At 49.2% G+C, this 27,611-nt stretch overlaps 1 protein-coding gene across 5 annotated transcripts in view; it reads left to right on the top strand.

Moving 5' to 3' along the window:
* LOC128695978 (serine-rich adhesin for platelets) overlaps window positions 1–27,611 on the top strand; it is a 203,918-nt gene that overhangs the window by 44,601 nt on the left and 131,706 nt on the right. For all 5 annotated transcript variants that reach the window (XM_070093092.1, XM_070093093.1, XM_070093094.1 and 2 more), the window contains exons 2-3: window positions 1,522–1,779; window positions 2,366–3,124. In XM_070093092.1, coding sequence (XP_069949193.1) covers window positions 1,756–1,779; window positions 2,366–3,124 — 783 coding nt within the window. In that variant the 5' untranslated portion in view covers window positions 1,522–1,755. The remainder of the gene's footprint in view (window positions 1–1,521; window positions 1,780–2,365; window positions 3,125–27,611) is intronic.

Below are 27,611 nucleotides of genomic sequence, written 5' to 3'. Positions count from 1 at the left end.
ATAGTCCTGGTCTGGGGTACTGGGTACTGTTCTGGTCTGGGGTACTGGGTACTGTTCTGGTCTGGGGCACTGGGTACTGTCCTGGTCTGGGGTACTGGGTACTGTCCTGGTCTGGGGTACTGGGTACTGTCCTGGTCTGGGGTACTGGGTACTGTTCTGAGGGGGACCCACAAGTATCTGTTCATATATTTCTAAATATTGTCTACCGGTCTTCTCAGTATCAGTTAATATGCCTTATTTGAGAATTTTTTTATACAATTCCGATAATATTTCTATGATCCAAATTTCTTCTTCTAATATACTTCAACCCCACTACCTATGCTATCACATAATCTTGTGTACCTGTCATTGTATGGTACAGTAACAGCTAAACACTTTATATAACTATTCACCACAGACGTAGCATGATGTTTTGGTGTGTAGACACAGGTCGAGCATCACCAAGCCTTCATCAAACCACCTGGCATAATGAGCAATCTTGTGATCTTGTTTAGCATTGCTGTTTAAGACTGTGTACAATAGACTCTACTAAATAGCTATCAAGCTTGTATAACCCATAATTTGAGTTATATACGGCATTCCTGTCATGTTTCAAGAGAGGAGATTCAATTATGTTTCTTTCTATGACAGAACTGTTGGGTACAATAATCTGGGCAGCAGCCTACCCCGGTGGGTGATTACAGGAACTAACGGGATTAAAGATAGTGTTCGACTCCTGTCCTGTCCTGAGTGAATATTTATGCTGAGCTATTCTGGTTTCCAGAAGTTTACCAGTTTGACCAATATATGAGAGAGGACACTGAGTACATGGGACCTTGTAAACCCCACCAACTTAGTTGGAGGATGTGTTTTAATCAACCTCTGTTTCACAGTCCCAGTGTTTTTGAAGGGAAGGTTTATATTGATATTTTTTAATGCCTCATACAGGCAGACCAAGTTCTAATTGTATGGTAAAACTAGTACAATTTTCCTGGCGATTACTTCCTTAGGTTCAGTCCTGTAGAAAAGTGTTTCTTACTGACATTAGTGCCTTCTCGACAAAATCCCTAGAATATCTCAGTTCTGTGGCTATGTTTAATATCTTGCTGATTTCGTCCTCTAAGTACTCTGGACTGCAGATGTGCAAGGCTCTCAGAACATTGTGAGGAACACACTCCATTATACCCTAGATTCGTGATGCCTGATGACGCACTGAGAAGTGTGAAAGTACTCGAGTTATAGATTTCCATCCCCCCCCCGTGGCTTATCTTGCACACACACACACACACACACACACACACACACACACACACACACACACACACACACACATATATATATATATATATATATATATATATATATATATATATATATATATATATATATATATATATATATATATATATATATATATATATATATATATATTTATACATACTATCGTACTTGCTTGTAGCCTCCCATGAACATTACAATGTAGCTGAAAATGTGTTAATGGTCATTATGACTGGTACTATGACCTTCCCATCTATCCTACAGCTGTACTGGGAACTCCTGTCACGAGCGTTGGTGCGACAAGTTAGCAGCATCCGGCACAGCAACGTCAGGCGTCAGCAGCAGTAGCAGCGTCAAGAGGCACTTGCTGAACCATTGCTGAGAGGTCGGCGAGAGGAAGATGTCAGCGTGAGGAAACTGGCAGGTCATTCTGCCATTGTGGGAACTTCCTTAACCCCATCACACCTTCCTTATAACTGACGACCAGCTGCTGCACTGATGGAGTTCTCTCGCAGTACCCAGGTATGTCTGACACCTGACGCATTAAAGAAAATTTCAGAAAGGACTTAATTTTAAATGAGTTCTTGCTAATTGACCAGTTTTACATATTCAGCACGACATATATATATATATATATATATATATATATATATATATATATATATATATATATATATATATATATATTAGATCCATCTTTCTGGTTGCGGTAGAGATACAACAGCTAAAATATAATACAACTTAGTGTAATGATAAATTTGAGAAAAGAAATTCAGACTTGGTAATGTTAGCAAGTTTAGATGAAATATTTCTTGATAATTTGCTTATACATTAAGAGCATATAAACCTCCGGGAGATGGAAAGTCTTTATTCTGGGCCTCTGATTATCTCTCTTCTACAAGAAACAACCAGCAACAGTTTTATAACATATTAAATCATTTGATATATTCCAAGCACAGGTTATAGTAACGACAGTTTACCGGGCATTTCACTCTCTTTAGATGTTTATCAAGTCATGATGATTTGATAAATATCTTAACATGTTAAAATGTTGTCCCAAGAGCTCTTTCTTCAAACGTGTCTTATTCGCTTGTTCTTTTGTACACAGGACAAAGTGGCGCTGCGAGACGTGGCTTATGTCATCCGCTTCGGTCACTTCCCCAGCGAGGAGGATGATGCTGGGGGCTCCTTCATCACCTCTCACAGACACCAGTTCATGTCTACACCTCAACAGACCGCTGACATCTCTCCTTCGCCTGAACTAAGTATAGCCAGTGATGAGCAAATTCTTTTCAATGATGAACAGAATTTCTTTAACGAGGTCCAAAATCGCTTTGCTGACGACCGGAACCCCTTTGTCGATGCTCTGAATCCCTTCGCCGAGGACGGCAGCCTTGCCGTTGAAGACCAGTCCCCCAATATCAGTCAGAATTCCTGCTCCAGTTCTTCCATTTCCAGACCCAATGATGATTCAAGTGTGCCCAGTTCCCCTGTCGGCGACCAGTGTCCCACTACGGAGAGAAGACAGAGTGAACTGTCTTCGTATAAAGACAGGTTCACTACGCCACTACCAACTTCTGTCTCACCAAGCCTGTCCGCACCCCAGACACAAGTCTCCCCGAGCCTATCTACACCCCAAACACCAGTCTCCCCGAGCCTGCCCACACCTCCAGCTGATATCTCCACTTTCTTGCCCATACCCGAAACAGAAGTTTCCCCGAACCTACCCACAGCCCCAGCAAGAGTCTCTAAGACCCTGGAAATAAACAATGTCTCCCGGGCCCACGTGAAGGAACTCATCACTCAGGCTTTCAACGTGACCCGTCTTGACCTGTGCCGCATGGTAGAGGACATTGGTAACAGTAAGGTCAGTTGGATCATATTGTCGGCTTGTCTCACTTACTGATTTATTTTTCTTATCCAGAGCTGTGTTTGGTTGTTTATATATCTTTACAGAACCCTCCTTCTGCCACTACAACAAAGCCAGTTCTACCTCTTCTAACCTAACTGCCGTCTTTGTAATTAAGTAACTGTGCAGTTGTACAAAGGGACTCACGGGTGCCCACTTTCGTGTTCCTGCGTCTCAGCGTGGTCATCCAGAGAGAAAATGCTTGCTGCATACTTGGCCTGTGTCCACCTTCAGAGGAGCTGGAGAAGATTCATAATCTTCGATATCTTGTACTATTGCATGTAACCACTCAACCATCGATCCTGGACACTCGTGGCAGTGGTAAGCTCAGGGCTAATTTCAACTTCCTCTCGTTTGAATACCAACCTCCACAAGCAGTCTGTATGCTAATATATATATATAAGACAAAATACATTGACAAAAATACAGTAGGGATTAAAACAGCATAGATAACATCTCAGAGCTACAGCTCGAATTCTTCGTCTAGCTCTCCGGCGGTGGGCCGCATGCCCAGAATGCTGCAGGCATTTTCCTTCTGGATCACAACGCTGAGTCTCTGAAAGAGGAAGCTGGCCACCCTGTGATCCTTGGTTTCTATGATGAGTTTTTCACCCAGATCTTTGAGGAACTTTAGAGCACACTTGCCCCATCATGCTCCAAGGGTCTCCGACCCCATTGGGGTGAAGTTATAGCAAGGGGCGAGGCCTTCATATTTCAGGGTCTTCTGGGTCTCCTTGCAGCTGGCAGCTCCACCCCCTTCAGCTTCGGAGTATGGCAAGTAGGTGACTGCCAATGTGGCAGCAGAGGTGTAGTCCCAGGCAATCTGCTTACCATCCTTCCAGGGTAGCATAGTGGCTCCATCAGGAAGCTTTTGACTTTCGTCAGACCTCTGTACTTGGGGTTCCCGGTGAGCTGGGCAACGGGCTATGGCGAGGCTTCTCTTTATGATGTCGTTGACCTCATGTCTGGCATACTTCCCTACTGATGTGTAACACACGAGAACATGAAGTCCGAATTGATCAGCCGTCTCTCTCCAGCAAATATACCTATGTTCGGTGAGTATGGAGGCGGCTAGGCGAAGAGCAACAAAAATCCGAATGGCCTTTGGATCGAGTCGAGTATCCAGAGAGGAACTGGGAATCGCTAAAAGGAAATCTCCTGAATATGGTGCCTTCATCGCTGGGAGACGAGCTTTGTCCTTTCCTGAAGCGTTGGTGAGCATTATGTTGGCGATGTATGGGGTAGGTACAAGAATGTAGTGTTAGAGTGTTCAGCATAAGTTTGTGGTTACGGGAAAGTGGGTGAGGGAGGGAAGAAGAGCAACTGGTGGAATGATGATGTAAAAAAAATGGGAAAAAGTTAGCATTGGAGAGGTTTTTACAAAGTAGAAGTGATGCAAGGAGGGAGGAGTATATGGAGAGAAAAAGAGAGAGGTTAAGAGAGTGGTGAAGCAATGTAAAAAGAGAGCAAATGAGAGAGTGGGTGAGATGTTATCAACAAGTTTTGTAGAAAATAAGAAAAAGTTTTGGAGTGAGATTAATAAGTTGAGGAAGCCTAAGGAACGAATGGATTTGATTGTTAAAAATAGGAGAGGAGAGTTATTAAATGGAGAGTTAGAGGTATCGGGAAGATGGAGGGAATATTTTGAGGAATTGTTAAATGTTGATGAAAATAGGGAAGCTTTGATTTCGTGTATAGGACAAGGAGGAATAACATCTTGTAGGAGTGAGGAGGAGCAAGTTGTGAGTGTGAGGGAAGCTCATGAGGTAGTGGGTAGAATGAAAGGGGGTAAGGTATTTGGGATTGATGTGATAAAGTTGTTTGTAGGATTGTATGGGTTAGAGCGCCATGAATTTTCACTCACCATCAGGCGGGCTAAAACAACACTGGTTCGATTCCCAGGTTCTCTCTCTCTCTCCCTCTCTCTCTCTCTCTCTCTCTCTCTCTCTCTCTCTCTCTCTCTCTCTCTCTCTCTCTCTCTCTCTCTCTCTCTCTCTCTCTCTCTCTCTCTCTCTCTCTCTCTCTCTCTCTCTCTCTCTCTCTCTCTCTCTCTCTCTCTCTCTCTCTCTCTCTCTCTCTCTCTCTCTCTCTCTATATATATATATATATATATATATATATATATATATATATATATACCACAAGACTGAATTTCATAAGGTGTTGTCGAGAGGCACCTGATAGTTACACTGTGATAACCTATCAGTCTTGTGTGTCTCAGTGTCCATTCTAAATCAGCTGTGATCACCATCAGTTGTGATCACCTTCAGTCGTGATCACCATCAGTTGTGATCACCTTCAGTCGTGATCACCATCAGTTGTGATCACCTTCAGTCGTGATCACCATCAGTTGTGATCACCATCAGTCGTGATCACCATCATTTGTGATCACCATCAGGCTGTGGTCACCATCAGGCTGTGGTCACCATCAGGCTGTGGTCACCATCAGGCTGTGGTCACCATCAGGCTGTGGTCACCATCAGGCTGTGGTCACCATCAGGCTGTGATCACCATCAGGCTGTGGTCACCATCAGGCTGTGGTCACCATCAGGCTGGGGTCACCATCAGGCTGGGGTCACCATCAGGCTGGGGTCACCATCAGGCTGGGGTCACCATCAGGCTGGGGTCACCATCAGGCTGGGGTCACCATCAGGCTGCGGTCACCATCAGGCTGGGGTCACCATCAGGCTGGGGTCACCATCAGGCTGGGGTCACCATCAGGCTGGGGTCACCATCAGGCTGGGGTCACCATCAGGCTGTGGTCACCATCAGGCTGTGGTCACCATCAGGCTGTGATCACCATCAGGCTGTGATCACCATCAGGTTGTGGTCACCATCAGGCTGGGGTCACCATCAGGCTGTGGTCACCATCAGGCTGTGGTCACCATCAGGCTGTGGTCACCATCAGGCTGTGATCACCATCAGGCTGTGGTCACCATCAGGCTGTGATCACCATCAGGCTGTGGTCACCATCAGACTGTGGTCACCATCAGGCTGTGATCACCGTCAGGCTGTGGTCACCATCAGGCTGTGATCACCATCAGGCTGGGGTCACCATCATGCTGTGGTCACCATCAGGCTGGGGTCACCATCAGGCTGGGGTCACCATCAGGCTGTGGTCACCATCAGGCTGGGGTCACCATCAGGCTGTGGTCACCATCAGGCTGGGGTCACCATCAGGCTGTGGTCACCATCAGGCTGGGATCACCATCAGGCTGTGGTCACCATCAGGCTGTGGTCACCATCAGGCTGGGGTCACCATCAGGCTGTGGTCACCATCAGGCTGGGGTCACCATCAGGCTGGGGTCACCATCAGGCTGGGGTCACCATCAGGCTGGGGTCACCATCAGGCTAGGGTCACCATCAGGCTGTGGTCACCATCAGGCTGGGGTCACCATCAGGCTGTGGTCACCATCAGGCTGGGGTCACCATCAGGCTGTGGTCACCATCAGGCTGGGGTCACCATCAGGCTGGGGTCACCATCAGGCTGTGGTCACCATCAGGCTGTGGTCACCATCAGGCTGTGGTCACCATCAGGCTGTGGTCACCATCAGGCTGTGGTCACCATCAGGCTGTGGTCACCATCAGGCTGTGGTCACCATCAGGCTGGGGTCACCATCAGGCTGGGGTCACCATCAGGCTGGGGTCACCATCAGGCTGTGGTCACCATCAGGCTGGGGTCACCATCAGGCTGGGGTCACCATCAGGCTGGGGTCACCATCAGGCTGGGGTCACCATCAGGCTGGGGTCACCATCAGGCTGGGGTCACCATCAGGCTGGGGTCACCATCAGGCTGGGGTCACCATCAGGGTGGGGTCACCATCAGGGTGGGGTCACCATCAGGCTGTGGTCACCATCAGGCTGTGGTCACCATCAGGCTGGGGTCACCATCAGGCTGGGGTCACCATCAGGCTGGGGTCACCATCAGGCTGGGGTCACCATCAGGCTGGGGTCACCATCAGGCTGGGGTCACCATCAGGCTGGGGTCACCATCAGGCTGGGGTCACCATCAGGCTGTGGTCACCATCAGGCTGGGGTCACCATCAGGCTGGGGTCACCATCAGGCTGGGGTCACCATCAGGCTGGGGTCACCATCAGGCTGGGGTCACCATCAGGCTGGGGTCACCATCAGGCTGGGGTCACCATCAGGCTGGGGTCACCATCAGGCTGTGATCACCATCAGGCTGTGATCACCATCAGGCTGGGGTCACCATCAGGCTGGGGTCACCATCAGGCTGTGGTCACCATCAGGCTGGGGTCACCATCAGGCTGGGGTCACCATCAGGCTGTGGTCACCATCAGGCTGGGGTCACCATCAGGCTGGGGTCACCATCATGCTGGGGTCACCATCAGGCTGTGGTCACCATCAGGCTGTGGTCACCATCAGGCTGGGGTCACCATCAGGCTGTGGTCACCATCAGGCTGTGGTCACCATCAGGCTGGGGTCACCATCATGCTGGGGTCACCATCAGGCTGTGGTCACCATCAGGCTGTGGTCACCATCATGCTGGGGTCACCATCAGGCTGTGGTCACCATCAGGCTGTGGTCACCATCAGGCTGGGGTCACCATCATGCTGGGGTCACCATCAGGCTGTGGTCACCATCAGGCTGTGGTCACCATCAGGCTGGGGTCACCATCAGGCTGTGGTCACCATCAGGCTGGGGTCACCATCAGGCTGGGGTCACCATCAGGCTGGGGTCACCATCAGGCTGTGGTCACCATCAGGCTGTGGTCACCATCAGGCTGGGGTCACCATCAGGCTGGGGTCACAGGCTTGCACTTACAAAAGCTTTACTGCACCACACTGTAATCCATGAAAAAAAAAAGTTTGAGCTTCTAATAGACAAAACAATATCACTAGAACAAGAAAACTTCCCCCACCTTCATCCAGCAGCAAATTTATCTATTAATCTACTTCCTGTGTGTAGGCCTAGCCTGACCTTGCCCTTCCAAAATGAACGTAATTAGGCATCACTGAAGGAGGACCTCCGAAATGTTGCCTGAATTTTTTTTTTTTTTTTCCAATTTTTCGGTTTTAATTCGCTCATAACTAGAGAACACCTCATCCAATCTGCTTCAAAATTTCAACATTTGTGTACGGTAACCAGGACCAGAGTCTTGGAACAACTGGCATGCGCGTCTGCCCAGTGACCAACCTTGTTGAGTCCATTTCCAGCATCCTGACAACCTGAAAATAGGTTTAACCTTAAAAAAAAAAAAGCCTCTTAAGTGGACAACGTCGTAAAGTGAAATTCGGAAGTGCTGTTGCAAGTCTGATTATTTTGTGCTGTTAATACTCCTTGTGTGATTTTTTATTTCCGTTGAATCACGTTAAATCAATTTCAGTTGATCTTTTCTGAACGACTTCAATATTTAATGCCTGAAGCATCTTAGGTCCAGGATAGTACCTGTTAAGTTTAGTTTGTAACGAACGAACGAGGGGACTCACAAGCAAGGACCCACCAGGAGTGAGGGGAACGTGGGAGCAGTATTTAATTTATGTGCAGGAAAATGTGTTGAGGTACAGGGACCCGGCGTCATGCATTACGGGGATACCTTCCCCGGATCATTGAGGTACAGGGACCCGGCGTCATGCATTACTGGGATACCTTCCCCGGATCATTGAGGTACAGGGACCCGGCGTCATGCATTACTGGGATGCCTTCCCCGGATCATTGAGGTATAGGGACCCGGCGTCATGCATTACGGGGATACCTTCCCCGGATCATTGAGGTACAGGGACCCGGCGTCATGCATTACGGGGATACCTTTCCCGGATCATTGAGGTACAGGGACCCGGCGTCATGCATTACTGGGATACCTTTCCCGGATCATTGAGGTACAGTGGCCCGGCGTCATGCATTACTGGGATACCTTTCCCGGATCATTGAGGTACAGGGACCCGGCGTCATGCATTACTGGGATACCTTTCCCGGATCATTGAGGTATATGGGCCCGGCGTCATGCATTACTGGGATACCTTTCCCGGATCATTGAGGTACAGTGGCCCGGCGTCATGCATTACGGGGATACCTTTCCCGGATCATTGAGGTACAGGGGCCCGGCGTCATGCATTACTGGGAAACCTTTCCCGGATCATTGAGGTACAGGGGCCCGGCGTCATGCATTACTGGGATACCTTTCCCGGATCATTGAGGTACAGGGGCCCTGCGTCATGCATTACTGGGATACCTTTCCCGGATCATTGAGGTATAGGGACCCGGCGTCATGCATTACTGGGATACCTTTCCCGGATCATTGAGGTACAGTGGCCCGGCGTCATGCATTACTGGGATACCTTTCCCGGATCATTGAGGTACAGGGACCCGGCGTCATGCATTACTGGGATACCTTTCCCGGATCATTGAGGTATATGGGCCCGGCGTCATGCATTACTGGGATACCTTTCCCGGATCATTGAGGTACAGTGGCCCGGCGTCATGCATTACGGGGATACCTTTCCCGGATCATTGAGGTACAGGGGCCCGGCGTCATGCATTACTGGGAAACCTTTCCCGGATCATTGAGGTACAGGGGCCCGGCGTCATTCATTACTGGGATACCTTTCCCGGATCATTGAGGTACAGGGGCCCGGCGTCATGCATTACGGGGATACCTTTCCCGGATCATTGAGGTACAGGGGCCCGGCGTAATGCATTACTGGGATACCTTTCCCGGATCATTGGGGTACAGGGGCCCGGCGTCATGCATTACTGGGATACCTTTCCCGGATCATTGAGGTACAGGGGCCCGGCGTCATCCATTACGGGGATACCTTTCCCGGATCATTGAGGTACAGGGGCCCGGCGTCATGCATTACGGGGATACCTTTCCCGGATCATTGATGTACAGGGGCCCGGCGTCATGCATTACGGGGATACCTTTCCCGGATCATTGAGGTACAGGGGTCCGGCGTCATGCATTACGGGGATACCTTTCCCGGATCATTGAGGTACAGGGGCCCGGCGTCATGCATTACGGGGATACCTTTCCCGGATCATTGAGGTACAGGGGCCCGGCGTCATGCATTACAGGGATACATTTCCCGGATCATTGAGGTACAGGGGCCCAGCGTCATACATTACTGATATACCTTTCCCGGATCATTGAGGTACAGGGGCCCGGCGTCATGCATTACTATGATACCTTTCCCGGATCATTGAGGTACAGGGACCCGGCGTCATGCATTACTGGGATACCTTTCTCGGATCATTGAGGTACAGGGGCCCGGCGTCGTGCATTACGGGGATACCTTTCCCGGATCATTGAGGTACAGGGGCCCGGCGTCATGCATTACGGGGATACCTTTCCCGGATCATTGAGGTACAGGGGCCCGGCGTCATGCATAACGGGGATACCTTTCCCGGATCATTGAGGTACAGGGGCCCGGCGTCATGCATTACTGGGATACCTTTCCCGGATCATTGAGGTACAGGGGCCCGGCGTCATGCATTACGGGGATACCTTTCCCGGATCGTTGAGGTACAGGGGCCCGGCGTCATGCATTACGGGGATACCTTTCCCGGATCATTGAGGTACAGGGGCCCGGCGTCATGCATTACGGGGATACCTTTCCCGGATCATTGAGGTACAGGGGCCCGGCGTCATGCATTACGGGGATACCTTTCCCGGATCATTGAGGTACAGGGGCCCGGCGTCATGCATTACGGGGATACCTTTCCCGGATCATTGAGGTACAGGGGCCCGGCGTCATGCATTACGGGGGTACCTTTCCCGGATCATTGAGGTACCAGGAGGCCTGGTCACAGACCGGGCCGCGGGGGCGTTGACCCCCGGAACTCTCTCCAGGTAAACTCCAGGTACAGGGGCCCGGCGTCATGCATTACGGGGATACCTTTCCCGGATCATTGAGGTACAGGGGTCCGGCGTCATGCATTACGGGGATACCTTTCCCGGATCATTGAGGTACAGGGGCCCGGCGTCATGCATTACTGGGATACCTTTCCCGGATCATTGAGGTACAGGGGCCCGGCGTCATGCATTACTGGGATACCTTTCCCGGATCATTGAGTTACAGGGGCCCGGCGTCATGCATTACTGGGATACCTTTCCCGGATCATTGAGGTACAGGGGCCCGGCATCATGCATTACGGGGATACCTTTCCCGGATCATTGAGGTACAGGGGCCCGGCGTCATGCATTACGGGGATATCTTTCCCAGATCATTGAGGTACAGGGACCCGGCGTCATGCATTACGGGGATACCTTTCCCGGATCATTGAGGTACAGGGGCCCGGCGTCATGCATTACGGGGATACCTTTCCCGGATCATTGAGGTACAGGGGCCCGGCGTCATGCATTACTGGGATACCTTTCCCGGATCATTGAGGTACAGGGGCCCGGCGTCATGCATTACTGGGATACCTTTCCCGGATCATTGAGGTACAGGGGCCCGGCGTCATGCACTACGGGGATACCTTTCCCGGATCATTGAGGTACAGTGGCCCGGCGTCATGCATTACTGGGATACCTTTCCCGGATCATTGAGGTACAGTGGCCCGGCGTCATGCATTACGGGGATACCTTTCCCGGATCATTGAGGTACAGGGGCCCGGCGTCATGCATTACGGGGATACCTTTCCCGGATCATTGAGGTACAGGGGCCCGGCGTCATGCATTACGGGGATACCTTTCCCGGATCATTGAAGTACAGGGACCCGGCGTCATGCATTACGGGGATACCTTTCCCGGATCATTGAGGTACAGTGGCCCGGCGTCATGCATTACGGGGATACCTTTCCCGGATCATTGAGGTTTAGGGGCCCGGCGTCATGCATTACTGGGATACCTTTCCCGGATCATTGAGTTACAGGGGCCCGGCGTCATGCATTACTGGGATACCTTTCCCGGATCATTGAGGTACAGGGGCCCGGCATCATGCATTACGGGGATACCTTTCCCGGATCATTGAGGTACAGGGGCCCGGCGTCATGCATTACGGGGATACCTTTCCCGGATCATTGAGGTACAGGGACCCGGCGTCATGCATTACGGGGATACCTTTCCCGGATCATTGAGGTACAGGGGCCCGGCGTCATGCGTTACGGGGATACCTTTCCCGGATCATTGAGGTACAGGGGCCCGGCGTCATGCATTACTGGGATACCTTTCCCGGATCATTGAGGTACAGGGGCCCAGCGTCATGCATTACTGGGATACCTTTCCCGGATCATTGAGGTACAGTGGCCCGGCGTCATGCATTACTGGGATACCTTTCCCGGATCATTGAGGTACAGGGACCCGGCGTCATGCATTACTGGGATACCTTTCCCGGATCATTGAGGTATATGGGCCCGGCGTCATGCATTACTGGGATACCTTTCCCGGATCATTGAGGTACAGTGGCCCGGCGTCATGCATTACGGGGATACCTTTCCCGGATCATTGAGGTACAGGGGCCCGGCGTCATGCATTACTGGGAAACCTTTCCCGGATCATTGAGGTACAGGGGCCCGGCGTCATGCATTACTGGGATACCTTTCCCGGATCATTGAGGTACAGGGGCCCGGCGTCATGCATTACGGGGATACCTTTCCCGGATCATTGAGGTACAGGGGCCCGGCGTAATGCATTACTGGGATACCTTTCCCGGATCATTAAGGTACAGGGGCCCGGCGTCATGCATTACTGGGATACCTTTCCCGGATCATTGAGGTACAGGGGCCCGGCGTCATCCATTACGGGGATACCTTTCCCGGATCATTGAGGTACAGGGGCCCGGCGTCATGCATTACGGGGATACCTTTCCCGGATCATTGATGTACAGGGGCCCGGCGTCATGCATTACGGGGATACCTTTCCCGGATCATTGAGGTACAGGGGTCCGGCGTCATGCATTACGGGGATACCTTTCCCGGATCATTGAGGTACAGGGGCCCGGCGTCATGCATTACGGGGATACCTTTCCCGGATCATTGAGGTACAGGGGCCCGGCGTCATGCATTACAGGGATACATTTCCCGGATCATTGAGGTACAGGGGCCCAGCGTCATACATTACTGATATACCTTTCCCGGATCATTGAGGTACAGGGGCCCGGCGTCATGCATTACTATGATACCTTTCCCGGATCATTGAGGTACAGGGACCCGGCGTCATGCATTACTGGGATACCTTTCTCGGATCATTGAGGTACAGGGGCCCGGCGTCGTGCATTACGGGGATACCTTTCCCGGATCATTGAGGTACAGGGGCCCGGCGTCATGCATTACGGGGATACCTTTCCCGGATCATTGAGGTACAGGGGCCCGGCGTCATGCATAACGGGGATACCTTTCCCGGATCATTGAGGTACAGGGGCCCGGCGTCATGCATTACTGGGATACCTTTCCCGGATCATTGAGGTACAGGGGCCCGGCGTCATGCATTACGGGGATACCTTTCCCGGATCGTTGAAGTACAGGGGCCCGGCGTCATGCATTACGGGGATACCTTTCCCGGATCATTGAGGTACAGGGGCCCGGCGTCATGCATTACGGGGATACCTTTCCCGGATCATTGAGGTACAGGGGCCCGGCGTCATGCATTACGGGGATACCTTTCCCGGATCATTGAGGTACAGGGGCCCGGCGTCATGCATTACGGGGATACCTTTCCCGGATCATTGAGGTACAGGGGCCCGGCGTCATGCATTACGGGGGTACCTTTCCCGGATCATTGAGGTACCAGGAGGCCTGGTCACAGACCGGGCCGCGGGGGCGTTGACCCCCGGAACTCTCTCCAGGTAAACTCTAGGTACAGGGGCCCGGCGTCATGCATTACGGGGATACCTTTCCCGGATCATTGAGGTACAGGGGTCCGGCGTCATGCATTACGGGGATACCTTTCCCGGATCATTGAGGTACAGGGGCCCGGCGTCATGCATTACTGGGATACCTTTCCCGGATCATTGAGGTACAGGGGCCCGGCGTCATGCATTACTGGGATACCTTTCCCGGATCATTGAGTTACAGGGGCCCGGCGTCATGCATTACTGGGATACCTTTCCCGGATCATTGAGGTACAGGGGCCCGGCATCATGCATTACGGGGATACCTTTCCCGGATCATTGAGGTACAGGGGCCCGGCGTCATGCATTACGGGGATACCTTTCCCAGATCATTGAGGTACAGGGACCCGGCGTCATGCATTACGGGGATACCTTTCCCGGATCATTGAGGTACAGGGGCCCGGCGTAATGCATTACGGGGATACCTTTCCCGGATCATTGAGGTACAGGGGCCCGGCGTCATGCATTACTGGGATACCTTTCCCGGATCATTGAGGTACAGGGGCCCGGCGTCATGCATTACGGGGATACCTTTCCCGGATCATTGAGGTACAGTGGCCCGGCGTCATGCATTACTGGGATACCTTTCCCGGATCATTGAGGTACAGTGGCCCGGCGTCATGCATTACGGGGATACCTTTCCCGGATCATTGAGGTACAGGGGCCCGGCGTCATGCATTACGGGGATACCTTTCCCGGATCATTGAGGTACAGTGGCCCGGCGTCATTCATTACGGGGATACCTTTCCCGGATCATTGAGGTACAGGGGCCCGGCGTCATGCATTACTGGGATACCTTTCCCGGTTCATTGAGTTACAGGGGCCCGGCGTCATGCATTACTGGGATACCTTTCCCGGATCATTGAGGTACAGGGGCCCGGCATCATGCATTACGGGGATACCTTTCCCGGATCATTGAGGTACAGGGGCCCGGCGTCATGCATTACGAGGATACCTTTCCCGGATCATTGAGGTACAGGGACCCGGCGTCATGCATTACGGGGATACCTTTCCCGGATCATTGAGGTACAGGGGCCCGGCGTCATGCGTTACGGGGATACCTTTCCCGGATCATTGAGGTACAGGGGCCCGGCGTCATGCATTACTGGGATACCTTTCCCGGATCATTGAGGTACAGGGGCCCGGCGTCATGCATTACGGGGATACCTTTCCCGGATCATTGAGGTACAGTGGCCCGGCGTCATGCATTACTGGGATACCTTTCCCGGATCATTGAGGTACAGTGGCCCGGCGTCATGCATTACGGGGATACCTTTCCCGGATCATTGAGGTACAGGGGCCCGGCGTCATGCATTACGGGGATACCTTTCCCGGATCATTGAGGTACAGGGGCCCGGCGTCATGCATTACGGGGATACCTTTCCCGGATCATTGAAGTACAGGGACCCGGCGTCATGCATTACGGGGATACCTTTCCCGGATCATTGAGGTACAATGGCCCGGCGTCATGCATTACGGGGATACCTTTCCCGGATCATTGAGGTACAGTGGCCCGGCGTCATGCATTACGGGGATACCTTTCCCGGATCATTGAGGTACAGTGGCCCGGCGTCATGCATTACGGGGATACCTTTCCCGGATCATTGAGGTACAGGGGCCCGGCGTCATGCATTACGGGGATACCTTTCCCGGATCATTGAGGTACAGGGGCCCGGCGTCATGCATTACGGGGATACCTTTCCCGGATCATTGAAGTACAGGGACCCGGCGTCATGCATTACGGGGATACCTTTCCCGGATCATTGAGGTACAATGGCCCGGCGTCATGCATTACGGGGATACATTCCCGGATCATTGAGGTACAGGGGCCCGGCGTCATGCATTACGGGGATACCTTTCCCGGATCATTGAGGTACAGGGGCCCGGCGTCATGCATTACGGGGATACCTTTCCCGGATCATTGAAGTACAGGGACCCGGCGTCATGCATTACGGGGATACCTTTCCCGGATCATTGAGGTACAATGGCCCGGCGTCATGCATTACGGGGATACCTTTCCCGGATCATTGAGGTACAGTGGCCCGGCGTCATGCATTACGGGGATACCTTTCCCGGATCATTGAGGTACAGTGGCCCGGCGTCATGCATTACGGGGATACCTTTCCCGGATCATTGAGGTACAGGGGCCCGGCGTCATGCATTACGGGGATACCTTTCCCGGATCATTGAGGTACAGGGGCCCGGCGTCATGCATTACGGGGATACCTTTCCCGGATCATTGAAGTACAGGGACCCGGCGTCATGCATTACGGGGATACCTATCCCGGATCATTGAGGTACAATGGCCCGGCGTCATGCATTACGGGGATACCTTTCCCGGATCATTGAGGTACAGTGGCCCGGCGTCATGCATTACGGGGATACCTTTCCCGGATCATTGAGGTACAGTGGCCCGGCGTCATGCATTACGGGGATACCTTTCCCGGATCATTGAGGTACAGGGGCCCGGCGTCATGCATTACGGGGATACCTTTCCCGGATCATTGAGGTACAGGGACCCGGCGTCATGCATTACGGGGATACCTTTCCCGGATCATTGAGGTACAGTGGCCCGGCGTCATGCATTACGGGGATACCTTTCCCGGATCATTGAGGTACAGTGGCCCGGCGTCATGCATTACGGGGATACCTTTCCCGGATCATTGAAGTACAGGGACCCGGCGTCATGCATTACGGGGATACCTTTCCCGGATCATTGAGGTACAGTGGCCCGGCGTCATTCATTACGGGGATACCTTTCCCGGATCATTGAGGTACAGGGGCCCGGCGTCATGCATTACTGGGATACCTTTCCCGGTTCATTGAGTTACAGGGGCCCGGCGTCATGCATTACTGGGATACCTTTCCCGGATCATTGAGGTACAGGGGCCCGGCATCATGCATTACGGGGATACCTTTCCCGGATCATTGAGGTACAGGGGCCCGGCGTCATGCATTACGAGGATACCTTTCCCGGATCATTGAGGTACAGGGACCCGGCGTCATGCATTACGGGGATACCTTTCCCGGATCATTGAGGTACAGGGGCCCGGCGTCATGCGTTACGGGGATACCTTTCCCGGATCATTGAGGTACAGGGGCCCGGCGTCATGCATTACTGGGATACCTTTCCCGGATCATTGAGGTACAGGGGCCCGGCGTCATGCATTACGGGGATACCTTTCCCGGATCATTGAGGTACAGTGGCCCGGCGTCATGCATTACTGGGATACCTTTCCCGGATCATTGAGGTACAGTGGCCCGGCGTCATGCATTACGGGGATACCTTTCCCGGATCATTGAGGTACAGGGGCCCGGCGTCATGCATTACGGGGATACCTTTCCCGGATCATTGAGGTACAGGGGCCCGGCGTCATGCATTACGGGGATACCTTTCCCGGATCATTGAAGTACAGGGACCCGGCGTCATGCATTACGGGGATACCTTTCCCGGATCATTGAGGTACAATGGCCCGGCGTCATGCATTACGGGGATACCTTTCCCGGATCATTGAGGTACAGTGGCCCGGCGTCATGCATTACGGGGATACCTTTCCCGGATCATTGAGGTACAGTGGCCCGGCGTCATGCATTACGGGGATACCTTTCCCGGATCATTGAGGTACAGGGGCCCGGCGTCATGCATTACGGGGATACCTTTCCCGGATCATTGAGGTACAGGGGCCCGGCGTCATGCATTACGGGGATACCTTTCCCGGATCATTGAAGTACAGGGACCCGGCGTCATGCATTACGGGGATACCTTTCCCGGATCATTGAGGTACAATGGCCCGGCGTCATGCATTACGGGGATACATTTCCCGGATCATTGAGGTACAGGGGCCCGGCGTCATGCATTACGGGGATACCTTTCCCGGATCATTGAGGTACAGGGGCCCGGCGTCATGCATTACGGGGATACCTTTCCCGGATCATTGAAGTACAGGGACCCGGCGTCATGCATTACGGGGATACCTTTCCCGGATCATTGAGGTACAATGGCCCGGCGTCATGCATTACGGGGATACCTTTCCCGGATCATTGAGGTACAGTGGCCCGGCGTCATGCATTACGGGGATACCTTTCCCGGATCATTGAGGTACAGTGGCCCGGCGTCATGCATTACGGGGATACCTTTCCCGGATCATTGAGGTACAGGGGCCCGGCGTCATGCATTACGGGGATACCTTTCCCGGATCATTGAGGTACAGGGGCCCGGCGTCATGCATTACGGGGATACCTTTCCCGGATCATTGAAGTACAGGGACCCGGCGTCATGCATTACGGGGATACCTCTCCCGGATCATTGAGGTACAATGGCCCGGCGTCATGCATTACGGGGATACCTTTCCCGGATCATTGAGGTACAGTGGCCCGGCGTCATGCATTACGGGGATACCTTTCCCGGATCATTGAGGTACAGTGGCCCGGCGTCATGCATTACGGGGATACCTTTCCCGGATCATTGAGGTACAGGGGCCCGGCGTCATGCATTACGGGGATACCTTTCCCGGATCATTGAGGTACAGGGACCCGGCGTCATGCATTACGGGGATACCTTTCCCGGATCATTGAGGTACAGTGGCCCGGCGTCATGCATTACGGGGATACCTTTCCCGGATCATTGAGGTACAGTGGCCCGGCGTCATGCATTACGGGGATACCTTTCCCGGATCATTGAGGTACAGGGGCCCGGCGTCATGCATTACGGGGATACCTTTCCCGGATCATTGAGGTACAGGGGCCCGGCGTCATGCATTACGGGGATACCTTTCCCGGATCATTGAGGTACAGGGGCCCGGCGTCATGCATTACGGGGATACCTTTCCCGGATCATTGAGGTACAGGGGCCCGGCATCATGCATTACTGGGAAACCTTTCCCGGATCATTGAGGTACAGTGGCCCGACGTCATGCATTACGGGGATACCTTTCCCGGATCATTGAGGTACAGGGGCCCGGCATCATGCATTACTGGGAAACCTTTCCCGGATCATTGAGGTACAGGGGCCCGGCATCATGCATTACTGGGAAACCTTTCCCGGATCATTGAGGTACAGGGGCCCGACGTCATGCATTACGGGGATACCTTTCCCGGATCATTGAGGTACAGTGGCCCGACGTCATGCATTACGGGGATACCTTTCCCGGATCATTGATGTAATGTTAGATCACCGTAATTAACCAGATATTTCAGTGTTAAACCTCAAATGCATTCATTTTCTTCGCTTACGATGGTAACTGAAATGACAAGAAAAAAATTGCGTAGATGTATTACTTGGAGTTTACTTGAGTTTACCTGGAGTTTGCCTGAGTTTACCTGAGTTTATCTGGAGTTTACCTGGAGTTTACATTGAGTTTCCCTCAGTTTACCTTGAGTTTTCTGGAGTTTACCTGGAGTCGCTTCCTGGGGTCACCGTCCCCACGGCTCGGTTCCAGATCCAGATTCTTGAGATGATTTTGTCATATAGAAAGCATGGAGTACGACAGGCTGTCCAAGAGGACACTTACATCTGTGGTGGCTGCACACAGTTGAATGATGAGACGCTTGTGTTATGTGTGAGAATCTTTATTACGTAAATGCTTCCACGATAATGATACCCAAATATTCCATTTTTCACCATATAGGTTTTCTTAGCAATTTACATCATAGTGCAAAGATAAGACACGTGTGGAGCGGTTAAATAACTTTATTCCGTAACTCTTCGCCTACACGGTAAACTTCCTCAGACGAGTACGCAGGAGGTAGCAAAAGCAGTACTCTTGTAAAGACGATGTAATCAGTCCACCACCCTTGAAGACTTAGTTTTGAGGTGGTCAGTCCCTCAGCCTGGAGAAGAGTTTTGCTCCATAGTGTGGAACAATGTGAGGCTGAAGCAACAGTATGGGGACTTATATCCTGTCCAAGGTGAGGAGCGGATAATCTTGACGGCAGGATAGACGGAGCCAACTAGTGGAAGTAAGAATGACTGGAAGGAAATGTGAGGGAAGAATCGAGAGGTAGAAGGTTGACCATTCACCAGACACTAGTGAATGTTGGGTCAGAGTAGAGGCGAGAGGGTTTTTGGGGATCATAGCGTGAAAAATGTTACATCTGTGAAGGGATTTAGGAAAACAGGTCAGTCGGACATAAGCTTGGGCTGTAGAAAGCACAGTGTATGTTTTCTTTAAGTCAATCGTGGATGTTGAATAAAACTGTTGAGAGCAGCAGCATAGTTCTTTGAGCCAATCACAACCTCATGTACACCTCCTGCTAGGATGACCTTCCCACGCAAGGCCCCGCCCACACCACGCCACGTTCTGACCTGACCTCGGCTCACGTCATCACTTCATAGAACCTCACTTCTCCATGCTCTTCATGACGTCTTTATAACGATAATTGTATCTTAAGATAACTTTCTTATGATGCTTGTACCTCAATACTTCAGTAGAGGACGAAAGGACGAGAGTACTCAAGACACAAGTAAGACAATTGTATCGTGAGATACAATTGTCTTACTCTGTGTTAGGACTGACGAAGCCACTCTAGGCGAAACGTTTCCTTTAATGAATGTGCTGAACGGTACATAAGTGTTCTTTTTCGTTTGTCGACTTCACCATAACATTTACCAGCTGTATCGTGAGAACTGCACGTGTCTGGAAACACTTGAGAAGTAAGTAATGATAAGTGTGGTTTCTGACTGTGGTCACCTTATACGTAGTAGATACCTGAAGATATAGTTCCAGGTCTACACACTACCATAACAATGTACTGGAGTGAGGGATATGGAGGAAGTGTGAGATAATCTCAGTGAAAACTAAGGGCTCCACGGTGTCAGTAAGAGAACATTGTGTCAACATTCGTGATTCAAGACTCTTCACTCCGCTACCAGCAGATCTCGGGAAATTTTCCGGAAGAACTGTATAGAAATCTTCAAGAGGAAATTGGATCAATACTCAAAGTGCCGTATTAATACAAGGCTGTGATGGATAAGCGGGCTAACGAGCCACCAACAGCAACAGTCCGATTGAACAGGCAAGCAACAAAGAAGCCTGGCTCCAGGCCGGGCTGCCAGCGTATGAACACCTCTCAACAGTTCCCACAAAAATCACAGGTAAAAACCTGCTAATGTGTTGGAAATAAAACCTTATAATATCTTTTCTACTTATATATATAAAAAGAAATGAAAATATTAGTGCATCGGACAGACAGAATTTTTTTTTTTATTGTCACACTGGCCGATTCCCACCAAGGCAGGGTGGCCCGAGGAAGAAAAACTTTCACCATCATTCACTCCATCACTGTCTTGCCAGAAGGGTGCTTTACACTACAGTTTTTAAACTGCAACATTAACACCCCTCCAGGACTCAAGTCCGGCCTGCCGGTTTCCCTGAACCCCTTCATAAATGTTACTTTGCTCACACTCCAACAGCACGTAGGTAGTAGGTTGGTAGACAGCAACCACCCAGGGAAGTACTACCGTCCTGCCAAATGACTGTGAAACAGAAACCTGTAACTGTTTTGCATGATGGTAGGATTGCTGGTTTCTTTTTCTGTCTCATAAACACGCTAGATAACAGGGATATCTTGCTACTCCTACTTACACTTTGGTCACACTTCACAGACACGCACATGCATATATATATACATACATCTAGGTTTTTCTCCTTTTTCTAAATAGCTCTTGTTCTTCTTTATTTCTTCTATTGTCCATGGGGAAGTGGAAAAGAATCTTTCCTCCGTAAGCCATGCGTGTCGTATGAGGCTACTAAAATGCCGGGAGCAATGGGCTAGTAACCCCTTCTCCTGTAGACATTTACTAAAAAAGAGAAGAAGAAAAACTTTATAAACAGAAATATCTTTTGAATAAAGATATAAACATGACACATAACACAGAAATTAAAAATGCCGCTGATTATTTTACTCTCGTTGCAATTTTTGTTTCCAGTGAAGCTGATTTATCGTAAAAAAAAAAAATATGTTAGATGGGTAGGAAGTTGGACACTGAAAGTTTGCATTATTGTTACCTTGGAAGAACGTCATTGCTGTCACTGCAGCTGAATTGTGGTTGATGACGTCCTTTGCTGAGGTGAGCACCTTAAAGCTTGTGGGCATCAACACCCACCTCAGCTCACCTAATCATCACTGCTTCACCAGCACTCACCACATTTTTACATCTCTCTCATGAAATTCTGATCGCTGCCTCGCCTGGCATATCTATGAATTGTTCCTGGTTGATTTTTGAAAGCAGAAAATGAATGTGATATCTTCGGTTTGCGCCTCATAATCTTCCTGTGGGTAGTAGTCGATAATATTATCTTGTCTTAGCCCACAACGTCTTCCACTGAGGTAACGTGACACAAAAATTGAAAAGCAATCACCATCACTCATACAGTAACTGTCTTTTCAGAAGGTTATAAAGGTATATGGTAGGTTCATGGACTGGACCCCCGCCATATTGTTAACTCATCTAGTTATAGTAAAAACGAGCTATTTACAAACTTATTGATCAGTATTCACGTATTACACATTACGTGAATTCAGTCACAAACATTACAGTGAAGCATATTCCAGGCTGAGGGACTGACCACCTCAAACACGTTCTCCAAGGTTGGTGGACTGATTATATCATCATTACTTCATTACTACTATTCCCTTTATATTTGACTGAAGAGCCCTGCTGTGTAGCGAGACTCCTCAACATTAAAGATACCCAACTCTTGCACATGTGTTTGTGTTAGATGAACCATTTCTGACCTGGATTAAATATATGCAACCATATTAGATTTTCCACAAGTACAGGGGTATTGACAGTGAATTGGTGTCTTCTAAACATTGAACAAAGTGTTCAACAGTTCTGACTTGTGAATAAACATCTCCTGAGTGTGTTTGTTACAGTTGCAGCTAAAGAAAGAATTTACACTCTCGTGCCGGAACGGAGATGACATTAATCTGGGAGGCCAACAGTACCCGAGGTTGATAAATTAGACACATGTGCAACACCTGGGTATCTTTGTTGTGGAGACGTTTTGCCAGACAGTGGCTTCATCAGTCCAATAAAAAGAAGAATGCTTGAAGATCAAAAGTAGTTCGAGGTAATCAGTCCCTCAGTCCTGGAGTAGATGTAATCACTCCATCAGTCTTGATAAAATTACATTGACTCCAGGCTGAGGGACTGATTACCTCGAACTCCTGAGCTTCACCATTCTTCTTTGTATTGGACTGATGAAGTCACTGTGTGGTGAAACTTTTCCACAATAAAGATACCCAAATGTTGCACATGTGTCTAATTTATCAACGTGTCGGTTCTCTGAACTGTTTATCTACAGTACCCCAGGTTCTTCTCCGTGAGCTTTTAGCTGTTACCGTCTAGCTGCTAGCTTCTAATTGCTAGCTGTTAGCTGCTAGCTAGTGTATTTGCATTCACACCTGATAAGACCCAGCCGTCCAAGTTACTGCTTGTAAAGTGTAACAACGGTATCTGTGAACCTGAACACCACTCGACCTGCACCAGTACTGCGAAACATCGTCTTACATGATAGCCTTAGACGTACATAACAAGCTTAGACGTACATAACAAGCTTAGACGTACATAACAAGCTTAGACGTACATGACAGGCTTAGACTTACATGACAGGCTTAGAAAAATCAACTGGATGCGCTTCCTTTGAGTCAGTATAGTAGATCTGTAATCTTCGGTGCATCTGAGGGTCAATCTGGGTTCGCCGTGTTGTATGCTAGGCAAGTCGAGTGTCAGGTCCTGTATCAATGGTACATAACACCGACAAGATGAAGAATTAGACACATGGGCAACATCTGGGTATCTTTATTTGTAGCCGTTTCATCATTCAGAGGCTTTGTCAGGTCAGTGTCACCACAACCTCTCCAGCACTGTTTCCTAACCATTGTTTGTCTAAACCAGAACCTGGGATTTGTTACTCACCAGAAAATCGTTCTGATGTTTTATGCTGATCTTAGGCTCATGCTGTCGTTTTCTAATGTCTCAGTCGATGAGATAGGTTTATGCTCTCTGTTTCTTTGTTACTGAGCATAAATGAATGTCAGATATGAGGATGAGAAACAGGATGGGAGCGAGTACTGTGCCTTGTGGGACTTTTCCTGTTCTTCCTTTATCATACATTTTGTGTGCTTTTATATCAAGATCGCACTGGTCAAAGGCTTTCGCAAAGTCTGTGTATACTACATCTGCACTTTGTTCTACAGAGCATCCAAGACCATGTCATAGTGGTCCAGTAGTTGGGATAGGTAGGAACGACCTGCTCAAATCTATGCTGCCCTCGGTTGTGCAACTGATAGGTATCTAAGAGGGTGTCGATCTTGCTTCTTAGAACCCTTTCAAATATTTTTTTTATTATATGGGACGTTAGTGATTTCGGTCTGTAATTCTTTGCAACTGCTTTACTGCCCTCTTTGTGGAGTGGGGCTGTGTCTGTTATTTTAGTGTTATCCGCTGTACACTGGTGTTCCTTATCAGTGGCTAGTGTCATTCTTTGTACACTAGAGTCACCTATCAGTGGCTGGAGTTTACCTGGAGAGGGTTTCGAGGGTCACCGCCTCCGCGACTCGGTCTGAGACCAGGCCTCATGGTAGATCAGTGTCTGATCAACCAGGCTGTTACTGCTGGTCGCATGCAAGCTGACGTACGAACCACAGCCCAGTTGGTCAGGTACTGACTTTAAGTGCCTTTAAGTTTCTGGCAGTATGTTGACGAACACTGTGTTGACGAACACTATTTACCTGGTTTACCTGGAGTTTACCTGGAGAGAGTTCCGGGGGTCAACGCCCCCGCGGCCCGGTCTGTGACCAGGCCTCCTGGTGGATCAGAGCCTGATCAACCAGGCTGTTACTGCTGGCTGCACGCAATCCAACGTACGAGCCACAGCCCGGCTGGTCAGGTACCGACTTTAGGTGTTTGTCCAGTGCCAGCTTGAAGACAGCCAGGGGTCTATTGTTTTCTGGTTATATGTAGACAAACACTGTGTCTGTGGCTATAAGTAGACAAACACTGTGTCTGTGGCTATATGTAGACAAACACTGTGTCTGTGGCTATAAGTAGACAAACACTGTGTCTGTGGCTGTATGTAGACAAACACTGTGTCTGTGGCTATATGTAGACAAACACTGTGTCTGTGGCTATAAGTAGACAAACACTGTGTCTGTGGCTATATGTAGACAAACACTGTGTCTGTGGCTATATGTAGACAAACACTGTGTCTGAGGCTATATGTAGACAAACACTGTGTCTGTGGCTATATGTAGACAAACACTGTGTCTGTGGCTATATGTAGACAAACACTGTGTCTTTGTGGTGAGTTCTGGGTAATATGATTGTATTTAACCAGTGGTGTCAAACATCTAAGATATGCTCACTGTGTATATATTGTTCGTGTCTGGAGAAAATATAACTAAGAGAATAGGTTTAATTAATTCTCATTACACAAGCGCTGTGATACATAAGGGTTTACTAATCAGAGGAAATATAATAATAATATCTATATGATAAGATAAACTGTATCTATGGGTGCAAACAAATATGGTGTTGGCTTTCAAACAGGAAGTCACGTTGAAGATCAGGAGAGCATTAGCCAATTCAATTGAGAGGGTAATTGATGACTTGTCTAGGAATTTAAGCTGATAGATTATAGAAGTATGGGTGTTTGTGGGTAACAACCAGGCTGCAGCATTAGGTTTAAAAACAGCAGTTATTACCGGGATACCTCAGGGATATGTTCAAAAGACAATATTCAAAATAAAGTTGCTAGTAATGGCAAATCAATTGATCAACAAACAAAGAGAGATAGTAGAGGGCAACGAGTGACCAGCTCCCTTAAGGTTTACTATACAAATAGTAGGAGTCTAAGAAATAAGATAGATGAGCTAAGATTACTTGCAAGTGTAGGTAATATAGATATTGTTGGTATAACAGAGACCTGGTTCAACCTGAAAGATGGAGAAATGCCTTCTGAATGCAACATACAGGGTTATAAACTATTCCACACTGATAGGGTCAACAGGTAGGGTGGTGGAGTGGCGATGTTTGTCAGAGAAAATTTAAATTGTTGTCTTAGACATGATATAAGATTAGAAACATCGAACACAGAATCTGTTTGGCTACAGTTTCTCGAGGGACGTGACAAATTAATTTTGGGTGTGATTTATAGGCCCCCAAACCTTGATAGGGAGTGCAGTAAGCTGTTATGGGACGAAATTCACAAGGCATCTAGATATGAAAATGTTGTGATAATGGGAGATTTTAACTTTAAACAAATTGATTGGAACAATATGACAGGAAATCTTGAGTCTAGTGACTTTCTTGATACGGTTCAGTATTGCTTTTTAGAACAGGTTGTGACAGAACCAACTAGAGGAAACAATCTGCTTGACTTGGTTCTTGCCAACAAAGATTCACTAATTAATAATCTTGAGGTTAATGATGAGCTTGGGGAAAGTGATCACAAATCACTTAGTTTCAATATATCATGGAATTATCCAGATAACTGCAATCAAATCTCTGTCCCAGATTTTCGCTTGGCCGACTTCATGGGACTGAAAAATTATTTGGGTGGGCTAAATTGGGATGTCCTGACTGTGGGTCAGGAAGGTGATCTTGGTAGCCAATATGACGTTTTTCAGAGCATAGTTCTAGCTGCCCAGACAACTTTTGTTCCGAGTAGGGAAATTAGATCTAACAAAAATGATCCCAAATGGATGAACAATAGATTAAAACATCTCATTGGCCAAAAGAGAGGCATATATAGGCGTATCAAAAGAGGGGATGGGCAGTTAAGAAATCAATATATTCAATTAAAGAGAGAAAAAAAGAAATGAATAAGGAAAGCAAAAAGGGATTATGAGGCTAAGGTCGCAAGGGATTCAAAGACTAACCCAAAAGGGTTCTTTCATGTATACAGAAGTAAGATTAGGGACAAGATTGGCCCACTTAAGAGTAACTCTGGTCAGATCACTGACAGTGATAAGGATATGTGTGAAATTCTAAATGCCTACTTCCTCTCAGTTTTCACCCAGGAAAATACTAGCGATATTCCTGAAATAATAGATTATGTAGAACAGGACGATAATAAACTATGTACGATTGCGGTAACTAGTGACATGGTCCTCAGACAAATAGAGAAACTAAAACCTAACAAATCCCCAGGTCCTGATGAACTGTTTGCAAGGGTGTTAAAGGAATGTAAAGAGGAACTTAGCATACCTTTGGTTAATCTTTTTAACATATCACTACAAACTGGCATAGTGCCTGATAAGTGGAAAATGGCAAATGCAATACCTATTTACAAGGCAGGTGACAGGTCCTTGGCTTCGAACTATAGACCAATAAGCCTTACCTCCATAGTGGGAAAATTTATGGAATCAATAATTGCCGAAGCAATTCGTAGCCATCTTGACAGGCACAGATTGATTAATGAATCACAACCCGGTTTTACAAAGGGGCGTTCCTGTCTTACGAATTTACTAACTTTTTTCACTAAGGTGTTTGAGGAGGTAGATCATGGTAATGAATATGATATTGTATATATGGACTTCAGTAAGGCTTTCGATAGAGTTCCACACCAGAGGCTATTGAGGAAACTTAAAGCACACGGAATAGGAGGAGAATTTTTTTCCTGGGTAGAGGCATGGCTGACAAATAGAC

Source organism: Cherax quadricarinatus, chromosome 41, assembly GCF_038502225.1.
Source record: "Cherax quadricarinatus isolate ZL_2023a chromosome 41, ASM3850222v1, whole genome shotgun sequence".
In the NCBI taxonomy this organism is placed as follows: domain Eukaryota; kingdom Metazoa; phylum Arthropoda; class Malacostraca; order Decapoda; family Parastacidae; genus Cherax; species Cherax quadricarinatus.
This window is presented reverse-complemented; position numbering and strand designations above follow the sequence as displayed.